This window comes from Nannospalax galili, unplaced genomic scaffold (genome assembly GCF_000622305.1).
Source record: "Nannospalax galili isolate Female #2095 unplaced genomic scaffold, S.galili_v1.0 scaffold50, whole genome shotgun sequence".
Classification (NCBI taxonomy): domain Eukaryota; kingdom Metazoa; phylum Chordata; class Mammalia; order Rodentia; family Spalacidae; genus Nannospalax; species Nannospalax galili.
In genome coordinates, this window is record NW_008328749.1 from 2,208,407 (window position 1) to 2,221,742 (window position 13,336).

At 32.5% G+C, this 13,336-nt stretch overlaps 1 protein-coding gene across 5 annotated transcripts in view; it reads left to right on the top strand.

Annotated features, from left to right (window-relative positions):
* The first annotated feature begins 4,538 nt into the window (after positions 1–4,538).
* LOC103731120 (UDP-glucuronosyltransferase 2A1) overlaps positions 4,539–13,336 on the top strand; it is a 29,317-nt gene continuing 20,519 nt past the window's right edge. The window contains exons 1-2 of one of the 5 annotated variants that reach the window (XM_008829437.2): positions 4,650–5,364; positions 10,551–11,177. In XM_008829437.2, the coding sequence (XP_008827659.1) occupies positions 4,650–5,364; positions 10,551–11,177 (1,342 nt within the window). Of the gene's footprint in view, positions 5,365–10,450; positions 11,178–13,336 lie in introns of those variants that run through there. The other 4 variants (XM_008829452.3, XM_008829451.1, XM_008829456.2 and 1 more) reach the window with 4 other exon arrangements.

A 13,336-nucleotide genomic window follows, 5' to 3' on the forward strand; every position in this document is an offset into this window, starting at 1 on the left:
AATAATTGAAGTTTAGAATATAGAGATATCTAAATTATTTTTAACCAAAGTTACCAAAGAAAATTTATTGAATTAATAGGATACATATGTATTGAATGAGCTTATTTTTGTATGCATAGCATAAACAAATTGTTGGTAGAAATAATGTAAACCAAATACCCAGGCACTCTCATGTATCAGAAACATTTGTTGAATTTAGTGTTATATTTTATGACAGGGAACATAAAAAGCCAACAGAGCATGCTTTAATAGATTTTAGACAACATGCAGGGATCAATGAAATCAATACTGCTCATATTTTATGGGTACAAAATGAGAGAAGTTTCTATCTGAGGTCTTGTGGAAAGATTTTCCTGAACTTCTATTCAGTTGAAAAATAGTGTGTGTTATCAATTTAGTAATGAAGTCTTATAAAACATGCACTAAATACTTTTTCATATTGAACCTTGACTTGGCAATATATTTTAAATTTTGTTTTTTTTTATTGAATTTTTATGTATTTCATACAGAACATCTCACACAATCTTCATCATCTTTATACCCCCATACCTGCTGGCACCCTCCCATAGTGCCCCCACTGGAACCCATATACTCTGTCATCTACGGTAAAGCCCACTGTGTCTAATCAGTGTCCCCAGACTTTCCCCAGTACAAGTCCATTCACTAAAGTCTAGTCAGCCTTGTTTTAGGAAGATCACCTCTTCCTCACCTAGCAGTAATCAGTTGCCAATTTTCTTCAGCTAAGATTGAGGTCTGCAGTTTATTTTCCCTATGCTAGGTTTTTGTCTACCTGAGTTTGCATGGAACTTGTGTATGCTGACACCATTTTGGCAATATTTTTAAGCAGGTGTGTGCAATTCCTACTGTCTTGAACTTACAGAGAAACATGGACATCCATTGCTTTCCTTCTCTCCTCCCACCATCATCACAGAAAGTATGTCTTTGGGATAAGGGGAGGCTGTTCCCTACTAATTCTGCACGACATTTACTGCCACATCACAACTAAAATGGTCAGTGGTATTCTCTCCTGCAATTTTCACTAATGAATATGATATATCTAGAATAATACACCAACATCACAACAAATAAATTACTTTTAACTAAATAACATTTTTCGCTAATAAATATAATGGAAACATTATTGTATACTGAAAACATGTAACCTTAAATATACAGTAAGTGATCTAAACAATTATTTTTTATAAATGATAAAGATCAATAAAGTCATTCACTGTCATCTTTATGTAGTTTAAGTAAGTTAATTATCTATTAGTGAAGCCTCTTTAATTAAACTATTCTTATAACTAATAGTATTAGAATATTACATTGCATAAGTTTGGGGAATATTAATGTCTCATACTTCTTAATAATAATTCCAATCATTGTCATTATTTTAGACACATTTATGATAGTTAACAAAGGCAATATCCAATATAAACAGTTACCAAGGAACCAATGGAAAGATTTACGTTTAACAAAGGGTATAATGGGTGGATTGTTAAGTGTAACCAAATCTATTTAATCTTTCTACCTTTAATATCATATTCCTCATCATATGACGTTATCTGGCTAGAATTTATTTAAATTCAACTTCCTAATGGCACATGAGTGCTACTAAAATTGTGCTGTAAACACCAGGTAAGAGATTTAGAAACTTCACAATAATCAACATATAATGATTTATTTCAAAAAATGATTTCAAATTTTTTTTTTTCTGGAGGTGAGAATGATTTTTGTAACCTGAAAATTTCCTCCTTTTTTGTCCTGTTTTAAAACTGTATTAAATTGTTCTATTAGAGTATATAATGTATAAGTTGATTAATTTCACATTTTTATTTAAAAGAATCATTAATTTCAAGATTTGGTTTGAATTTGAGGGGTTTTATTTTTATTGCTTTCCCTTGGAAAATTTTCAATTTTATATTCTTTTTTAATGTCATCATCTGCTGGTACTTTAGTTTTTAATGTGTATTGGAATTTTAATAGTCATTCATTTAAAACTTTATGTTTGAAACATAACATGTTTCATGCAAAATTAATTATTGAAAATGAGAAGGTAAACAAAATTTCTAGAAAGAACATTCTGTTGCAAAAATAGTAACCAATTCCAGTAAATACCATGCTAGGTCCTTCTATGAGCAAATAGGCAAAATACTTTATTTACTATCATCGTCTATGTTAAAAATGAATATTGTAGTTTCTTTTCAATTAAGTTAACTTCCTTCTAGTCTTGCCAGGTTTTGTAAACACAGCTTTCATTCATTTGTGTTTGTATTTGTTTGATTTGAAGGAAGATCTTATGATGTAGCACAGCTAGAACTTGAAATCAGGATCCTCCTTCCATAGTCTCCTCAGTGGGAGGATTATAGGCATAGACCACCATGCACAGTGCTATTTTTTATTATAACCTCTTCCAGAAATTTTTCAGAAAGAGCAAATTAGCTTTTTTAATGAGCTATAGGTCAGAATCATTAAAATTAAAAGTTCTGGCTTCTTTTGTGACAAAATTCATTTTCAATCTCTTTACATATTGATGAATAAAATTTTAATTTAGATTTCAGTTTAATTCAAGAATACACAAAAATCTAAGTTTAATTTCTGTAGTTTGAGATGTTGTATAAACAGCTAAAGTTATATTTTGACATGACAGCAATTGCAATTGTATATTTTGCTAATTTCACATATCAAGGTAATTTAGACATCAAAATAGATCTCAAAATCATTGGAATGATGATAATCTTATGTCTGATCCTCCTATAATATCCCCTAGTAAAAATATTCAGGGAGCAATCTCTATCTTGAGTAAGAATAAAACCACCACCTGTCTCATTCTCTCTGAATACACATCTCACTTTTTCTAGACAAGAAGGGCTTATCAGGGGGAGATACTGCACTTCAAACCTGTCTTCTACTCCAGGTACTACACTTGTTTTATAAATACACTTTTGTTTATTTATTTATATGCATGCTTATATGCTATATATAATTACATAAGAATTAATTCTATATTATATATTAACACATTTTATGTACATTATTATTTCATTTGTTTCATTTTTATACTTACTATAAGATGAATGTGAGAAAGATCCCTTGCATTCATTTTTTTCCTAGAAGAAAGCTGTGCATACATGTATACAATAAAGGCATAGCAACTGAAAACTGGACCTGATTTTCTGCTAGAAAATAAAATAAGTAAAATCAGTCATGAACAATAATCCAGTATGTGAATTATGACAACTATTTTAAAGATTCCTCCCAGGTAGTTATGCACCAGACTGACATCAGAAGGGAAAAAAAAGCAGTGAAGCCTTCTTTAGAGAGCTTTGGACTGAAATTCATTTGCTCTGCTCCACATAAGTAGTATCTTTTGAAGTTAACTGTTTTTATGAAAGTTAGTGCCATTACCAATCACCTTCATGATAGAGGTCAGAATAGAAAATTTTAAGAAATCTCTGAAACATAGAATTTCTGATGTTAAAAAATTTATTAAAATAGAAAATTCATCTCTGCTTTTTCACAAGCGTGAGCTAACTGAGGCACAATTTTCATGAAGATTATTTTGTTTACTTGATTTGATTTTATATAATCTAATATATGATACAAAATTTTGTATCATGTTAGCATGTTTGAGGCAGTTTATAATATATGTGGAGCCCTTATAGTTGATGGTGGGGTTATATCATAGTCTAATGGGCAATCTATTGTCAGGGTTACTATAATAGATACCGAGAGTCAGAGATCCATAAAATTGCATGACTCTTTCAGTTATTATACCACTGTGGAAACATAAAGTTACTCAACTTTGGGGGAGGGCGGTTAAGGTCCTTCCTTTATTCAAGAATAGTTATGGAACTTACATTATAAATATTTTCAGTATGAGAAATGAAATTAGTATATGCAAAGCATTCTATACTGTCTTTCATATTAGATAGTACCAACAAATAGTAAAGGCTGAGTTTGCATATAAGACAATTGTGACTGACTTAGGGCAGCTAGATTTTCAACAGTATTTTATTGGAATGTGCTTGAGTCAGAAAATCTCTTCAAACAGAACCTACTTAACCAGAAGCATCATGCATGGTCCCTTACGTATCTTTTATCACATATTTTATTCATCTACTTATGATATTTTCCTCAGTAATTGACAAATAGTTTTTCAAATATATTTGTAAAGCATTAATAAATTGTATTTCATATATTATGTTTTTTTTCATAAATATATATCTCTACCATTTATACAACTGTTTTATTATCATTGATTTTGTCCTAGTGTCAGAGTGCATTCTAGTCCTTCAGGGAGATATATCTAGACTTGAATGTAGAGTTGGGGTAAACATGGATTTGATCACTTTAATGGGAAAAATTATCAAATAGGCTTCATAAAAAGGTGTAAAGGTCAATTTCAGAAGGATCAAAGAACAGAATTCACAATCTAGTCAGATCAAGAGTTTGAAAGATAAGACCCCTCCCTCCTGAGTCTGTGAATGCCATAAAATATGGCACTACCATGACAATATTTAGAGAAGTTATTAAACATATAATTGATTTGGATAAAAACTGAACCATATTTTTCTCTTTTCTTTGTGCTTTAAAAGTGGAGACATTCAGTTCTTTAACATCTCCAGAAATCTGTATCAAGCCACATCATGTTGAACAACCTTCTGCTGTGGTCTCTTCAGATAAGTCTCCTAGGAACCAGTCTTGGTGGGAACATCCTTATTTGGCCAATGGAAGGCAGTCACTGGCTAAATATTAAGATAATAATAGACGAGCTCATTAAGAAAGAACACAACGTGACTGTCCTAATGTCCTCTGGTGCACTTTTCATCACACCCACAATTAGTCCATCTCTCGCTTTTGAAATATATCAAGTGCCCTTTGGCAAAGAAAGAATAGAAGGTGTGATCAAGGATTTTGTTTTGACATGGCTGGAAAACAGGCCATCTCCTTCAACCATTTGGAAATTCTATCAGGAGATGGCCAAAGTCATCAAGGACTTCCATATCGTGTCCAGAGAGATCTGTGATGGTGTTCTTAAAAATGAAAAGCTGATGGCAAAGCTAGAGAAAGGGAAGTTTGAAGTCCTGTTGTCAGATCCAGTATTTCCTTGTGGTGATATAGTAGCTTTAAAACTGGGAATTCCGTTTATATATTCCTTGAGATTTTCTCCTGCATCAACAGTGGAGAAGCACTGTGGGAAGGTTCCATTCCCTCCTTCCTATGTTCCTGCAATTTTATCAGAACTCACAGACCAGATGTCTTTCACTGACAGAGTGAGAAATTTCATCTCCTACCATCTTCAGGACTACATGTTTGAAACTCTCTGGAAGTCATGGGATTCCTACTATAGTAAAGCTTTAGGTATGTAGCCACTTTTGTTTATTATTTGACTCAGAATAAACAAAGCTCTTACTCAATTCCTCTTTAATTCCTTCAGTCTTTAATTTCAAGTTCACCTACTGGCATGCTAGTACCATAACATGTTAGAAGAAAAACGTATTTTAAACTAACACTAGTCTGCAGAATTACAGGGGACTGCTTTCTAATTTTATGGACTTAAGAGTTTCATTTTTTACAAATACTTTCATTTATAAACAAGGTTTGACTTTGTTTAAATTTTACATGGGAATGAAATTGCCTAGAAACTGCAGTTTTGTATAGATAAAGTCAGAAGAGAAGTAATTATCTACAAGCCCATTGTTAGTATAGATCATTGTCTTTAAGAATTCCCATAATACATATGGTCTCTGACCACTGCTTAATAAAGACTGAGATAAAAATCAGAAGAAACCAGGAGTCTTTATTTGTAAGCAATTAGTTAAAATGAAAACATAAACACTATTCAATGTGTCCTTTCTTAGTTAAACTTACTTGAATTCATTCAGTGCAATACGGGTTTTATTTGGTGAGTAGAATATAATAACTGACACTAAACACCCAATTTGTATTAGCTTATTAGGTACAAATTAAAGTTGATGGACTTTTGGTGAAGATTGTTAAAAGAGATTAAAATAATTTCAATATTTCTGATTTCAGTAATTTATAAATTGAATGGTTAACTAAGGTAGTGATTACAGAAGAAAGAAAAGTTGGCAGTGTGAGTAATGAATTTAATTTCGTACATACTGTATTTGGGGAAAGATCTGGTAAGGTCCAATAATTCATGAGTCAAATTGGATGCTATTTCAGAGGAAAGGCAATGGATTAGAAGAAACAGTGCCATCCATATGAAGAAAGCATATGTGTAATTTTCTTGACTCTTATGTTTCCGTGTTTCTTCTTTCCTATCACGTGCAAATTGCTTGCAAATTTTCTTTGTCATACATAACATATTCCTGAATCTGGCAATAATCAAATGGTTTAAAGAAAAGCAATGGATTTACATGGTGCAAACATCTTTTCAGGTACCCCAAATGCATTCACAATATATAGTCACCTACATACATTTTATAGGGTGCCTGATGCTACACACCAATATCTTATTTTGTTGTCATGAAAAACTCACAAGGCAGACTGAATTCCAATATAAACAGATAAAAAATGCATGCTTCTAACTTTTTATAAGATGTATGTCTTATTACTAAGTTTTGAGATCTACCTTCTCCTTTTGAACACCCAAACTGATACTGTTCTTTCACTCGTTTTAATAAATAGTAAAGGAGAGATTCAAAGGCAGTTCAAATCATTGAACATCATTGTGCAAAATCTCATGAGAAGTTGCAGTGTGTTCTGCTCAGCAGAGCCTGAGGGTCATAGAAACATTTACCAGCTAATGAATGAAAATATTAAATGACATGGTTACATCATTTAAAGATAACCAAATGGTTTATATGAATTTCAGAAAGAAAATTAGAGATGTCTATGTTGTGATAGCTGTTGACATCCTGACTTCTTTTGAGCTTCCATTCCAAAATAATTATAAAACTTACCTCTATAAGTGAAAACAAACATGGACAGATGAATATTGAATGCAAGTGGAAGGTACTAAAGATGTGCACATCTGACCAAAAACTGGGGCACCAGTTTTAACTAACACTGTTTTTCTGTATTAACTAAACTATCATCTTCTCTGAGTATCTTAACCATTTGTTCCACAGTTCAAAGCAGATGTCATTTCTAGCACATCAAAGATGATCCAGTCTTTTTGTCCTTCAGAGAAAACAAGCGTAACTCCAATGATTATATTGGAAACCAAGAGGATAAAGAGAATGGGCTACATTGCACAACTAAAATAGGTTCTAATTAAAGATGAAAAGAGGTGAAGAACTACAGAGACTTCATGAAACAAGCTGTACAGTTGGTGAAAGCTCTTTTATGTCTTCATGCCTGTGGTAAACCAACAAGATCTGAATGTGTGCAGCGTCTAAGTTATTGCAAAAGCCAAATGAGCATTGAACATTACTGGGTCTCTTTGGATTGTTCCATCTTTACAGCATCATTTCTATTGCCAACAACCTATCCTCAACTTTATAATCAAGATTCTCATGATTACAATGTTACTTATTTAGACTTGTGAGATTATTAATTAATTTTCCCTAGACCGTAGTCTCAGAATCACGTGTCCTATTATATTTTGCTTGTAAGTTAAGGCTGGTTATAAAATCACATTACTCAAGGTTCAGGGCAGGAGAGACTAATCTTTCTTAACAATTTGTTCATGGGAACTTACTGAAGATTTATGCAGATGTTCTTACATGTGATCCTGTTTAACTAAATACAGCAATCTGGTGATAGAAAGGATGTGAGCATTCTTTTCAAAAGATCAGGTAAGAAATTAAAATACATGCTCAGTATTCATTTAGTGCATTATAAATGTAGAATAATAATGAGAATGATATAGGCAATGATCCTGTAAACATTTCCTTCCAAATCATGTGACTTCATCATCTTTTCTTTACTGCTCTAATCGTCTCTGTAATAAATCCAGGTCTACTTATGTCTCATATATACACAGCTGAGTAAATAGACCAATTTCACAAAGATTTCTTCTCTGTGGAAGAATGTAATAAGAACCTCAGAGTGAGTCTTTAATCTTCGATAATTGGTAGTAATTGGATATTATAATGTCCAAATTATTTATTTTGTCTCAAGTCATGAGTATTTTACTGAAACACATAGTTAGGTGCTGTTATAATAGTTGGCAACAACTAAGGTCTCCTGCTTTTAGGCACTGTGAAAATAGCTTCACATATTTTGTCATATAATTTTTGTAACTAATTGGCTATACTTCATTGCAAGAAAAATTATTATTACAGGTGAAAGTATTGATTTTTCAAAACATCAAGGAAATTAAAATAAAATCATATGCTACTTGCTTAAAGAAAAATATTTAAGTTAAAGTATTCTGTGCCTTCCTACTTGTGGATATTTTATCACCCCAACTGAAATTACAGATGAGAATTTATCAATTATTTATCATAGTTTCATTTAGACATTCTTGAATCCTTTATTCCTTTCAATCTATTTATTTTTGAGATTTTCCATTCTATCTTATGTATACTCTTATTTGACACATGGGTTTTTAATGGGCCAGGTTTTCATGATATCATTTAGTATTCCTTAAGGAATAACTCTCCCTAGGTCTCTGATGTCTGAGCTGTGTTGCCTGGGAATATTCTGTCTCTAAGAGACCTATACCAGCAGTCTATAGCTAAAAATAAGAAGAGGGTTTGCAGATTTCAATTGTTTGTTTAAGATTAAAACAGGTAAATTTTATTTTTATTTTCATAATAGTGACTAAGACACCACCAAAAATGCATGTAATTTTCAGGAGAGAGTAATATAAAAATTGAATGGCAGTATAATATTTAAAATCCATGATGTATTGCTATTTGTGAAGTTATATACTCTGACCACCACAAAACAAGCAAGGTATTTAAATGAATATCCTTTGCTTATTTAGAGTCATATATGATATATAATTATATAATATAGCATTACATATGAAAATTAAATGAATACTCTTTAAAAGTTAATATCATTTGTTACAATGATAAACTATTTTTGATGTGAAGATTGCATTCACATACTCATATGAACTAGGTACTCACAGAACCTAAATTATTAGTGTGAAATAAAGTATTAGAAATTAGTGTATAATTGTAAGTTGCTGAGCATCATTTTTACTCTTAATTCAGTCAGATTTGGCATGAGTTATTTTCTTTCCATTTATTTAACTCCCTAAGATAATGCCTACATAAATCTATAAATATGTTATTTGTATATATACTTTACTTTGAATTTAAAATTATGAAAAATTTCAGTCCACATGATAAAGAAGTAATACAGAAAACACCTAACAAAATCTCATGAGGTTAAATACTTCCATACAAGTATAATTTCAAAGCAAAGAAATGTGTGCATCACTGTTAAGTGACTAGACCACTTAGTTACCACAAAATAATAAAGTTGTTTCATTGTCCAGCAGGGACCACTTAGAAATAGCACATTGACTCTGAAAATTTCTTTTTAAAATTCTATGTAAATTAAGGGTGTTGGCACTGACTTTTTTTTGAGATTTTTAGCTGTATTTTGAGTACTATTGGTATTGATTAATACTTATATTTTATATACATAGATCTCAATAGTTGGACAAATCTCACTGTCTTAAAGACTTTTTTTTAACTTTTATCTGTGAGATACTTAAATTTATGTAGACTTTAATGGAAGGTTTTGATAGCAGCATATATCTTTATGAAAATGTTTTTCAAGATTCCATGAACTAAGGTTATTTAATGACCATCAAGATGAGACTGTCCATACTATCCTCCAGCTCCTTTGTTTGAGAATTGAATTGAATGTAAAGGCACAATAGCCATCTTTAAATTGAAGCTGGCTCCTCAGAGGTTATAAAGATAACATTTCTAAAAGTGCCATTTTTTTTCCTCTACTTTTCCTTTCTCTCTGTTCCTGGTTCTTTCATTACTGAGGGAACTAGAATTATAGAAGTCAAGAAAATTTGACTATGAAGTGAAAGTTTGGTGCTTAATTTCTGTTCTTCAGTTTCTTTTTTATCCTTTTAATCACCGTTTTTGTTCTTACTGCTCTTTTTAATGGCATCTTGAAGGTTTTAACATGCCATCATTTTGTAAATGTTTTTGCTCAATTGAGATTCACTTAAAATTGCAAGTGTGACCCCTCCGTAGATTTAGTAGGCTCTATCATCTTGAAGGTAGTTTTCATGAGTATATACACACCAGGCTTATAACCTCCTAGCTTCTTTTCTTTAGAGTAGAATGAGATTTCTTTTTCTACATGTACTATAATCATGTTTATGAACATAAAGTTTGACTACATAATTTTCCTTTATACTTGTGCATCATTTGACCTATGAATAAAGATAACTAGATGATCATATTCAATATTATTTTATTTGAAACAAAAGCTACCAAAATACATTGAATTTTCCTTTTCATTTTAAAAGAGCCACAGTAGAATGCTTTTCACAGTGGATATCATGATGATTAAGAAGCTTATTCAGCTGCTTGCTTTTCAATTGATTCTAACTGAAATTGTTCTCAGTGGGAATGTGCTAATCTGGCCTACATATGGTAGCCACTGGTTAAATATTAAGATCCTTCTAGAAGAGTTGATACAAAGAAATCACAGTATGACTGTTCTGACCACATCAGAAATTCAGTTCAACTCCATTCCGGATCCTTTGGTGCATTTTGAAGAGATACCAGTTTCCTACACGAGAAACGACATAGATGAAATACTTGAACATATAATAACGCTGTGGCTGGACCACAGACCAACTCCTCTCACAATGTGGACTTTCTACAAAGACCTGGGAAAGCTCCTCGATACTATTTTTCGAGTTAATATACAAATCTGTGATGGTGTATTAAACAACCCCACACTCATGTCAAGACTTAAGAAAGGTGGCTTCAATGTGTTCATAATTGATCCAACCGTGATTTGTGGAGACCTGGTTGCTCTGAAATTAGGAATTTCTTTTGTGTATACACTGCGCTTCTCTCCAGCCTTTACAGTGGAGAGACACTGTGGGAAAATCCCAGCACCATTCTCCTACGTACCTGCAGCCTTGTCAGAGCTCACTGACCAGATGACCTTTGGTGAAAGGGTTAAAAACGCCTTATCGTATCCTCTGCAAGACTATATATTTCAGTCCTATTGGGGAGAATGGAATTCATACTACAGCAAAGTTCTGGGTGAGTCTAAGAAACATTCTCCTATTAGGGACATCAGATGTCTTTATTCCTCATCGTTGAGCAGATATTTTCCATCCCACTGCATATGCCACACCGAGGCACAGTACTTTGTATAGTTGCGCAATACTTTGATTACTGCTTTAGTTCAAGAAAATTCTTCAAAAATGATGGGCAGTATTAATTTGATTGCATTATCTTTGAATGGAAAGAATACTGTATATATCTAATTAATAGCTTTTCTATTTTAAAGTAAATTTTCAAATATAAATAAAATACCACTTTATAGGGTAAATAATGAGCCAAATATAGCCAAGCAAACACAATGGAAAATATTCTGAGATGTTCCATAATTTAATCCCATCCTTTTTTCTTCAGCTTTGGGTTTGTTTTGTTTTGTCTTTGTTTTGGGACCATGTCTTCCTGTAGCCCCAGCTGCCATAGAACTCACCGTAAAGACTAGGCTGGCCTTCATTGCACAGAGATCTACCTGCCTCTGCCTCCTGAGGGCTGGACTCAAAGATGCGGACCCGCAAGCTTGGCCTCTTCAATCTTGTTTATCTGCAAAACACAGGAAGAACACTTAAAAAGCAGGAGAGCTTTGGCAAACCTGTATTTGTACCCCACTCTGCTGCTTTTTATGTGTCCCAGGCATCCTAGGAGGGCTAGTGCTCATCATGATGCCTCTGTATCCTTTGCATTTCTAAAGTCACCCTGTCTTAAAAGTTCCTTGTGAGAATCAACCAAATAAAATAATGCTAACTATAAAGCCAGTTCTAGATGGTTGTTTATGTTATTTCTCTCTCTGGCTCTCAGGAGACTTCCTTATTTTTATTTTTTTTTTCTGTCATGCATGACCTTCCTCCAGCTCTGCTAGTACTCAGGGTATTAATTAGTACCACACATTAACATGGATACTATCAGTGGTACTTGCTTACAGAAGTTAGGAGCAAAATATTCCCTCTTACACAGCTTTTCCCTTCCTTCCTTACCTCCTGCCTTTTCTTTCTTTCTTCCTTCCTGTTTTATTAGTGTAAAATACATTTACTGAACATTAAATCTGTGCTTGCCAATTTCTAGGTAACAGAAATGCAATGATCAAATCAGACAGAAAGCACACCCTTAGAATTTGCATTCTAATAAGTGGAAACACATAAGAGGTAAAATAAATATAGAAAATATATAGGATGTCAGACTGTGATATATACCTTGAAATAAAAAAGGAAAGGAAATTTACAGGAGTGAGGTTGTATTTCTACAAAGAAGGACCATTAAATTTCTCAAATAAAAGGAGACTTGAGGCCATGAGTACATTTTTTTTTTTTAAGCAAAAAATATTTCAGGCTTAAAAAAAAAGTGATTAGCCATGGAATATCATAGGTCCTAGGACAATGCAAGACTAATTTGACTTTAATCTTGTCTATCACAAGTAAGATTTGAATATGGTTTGCTTCTCTTCATGTTGAATGTTATTTATTCAAATTTCCATCAGTAAAATTTTTAAGTTTTTTCACAGGACATGAAGGTATGTTAATTAGAAATTGGTGAGTAAAATGACCCAATTTTATATTCTGTATAATATAATTTAGATTTGTTTTGAAAGGGATTTCAAATTGCCTACAACTCAAAGATACATTTTGATTTAAATTTAGATGTTGTTCATTTGATTATTTGTGACATATTTGAAATATGTTGTATAGTAATCGTCAGTGCTCATGTGCACATTGAACACTGACCACTGCAGGTATTAAGTGAGATGACTGTGACTGTGTTCTTTCCTCAAGCTAGGAGATTACAAAGTATGATGGTGAAGGTTCTGGAAAATACATGAGGTTCTGAGTCGATGCCTCTTTCTCACTCTGGTATCAGGCAACTGATTCAATTAAATTGAGTCAGTCACAGTGCTTTGTTCTCCATAAGAAGGACTTAATTTCACTGGACTCTAGAAGGATCTATCTATGAATATGTCATGTCATTCGTAAAAGTTATGTTATAAAAGGTTTACACCAAACTCTTCCATGATAAAGACCTAATTATATTCCATTTGGTCTATGCATAGAACATAGCCAAAAAATATCTGTAAAAGAGGGCCTATGGTAAAAGAGCTCAGTTGCTTTTCAAGCATCAGGACTTGAGTTCCATCTCTAGAACCCACAATAAAA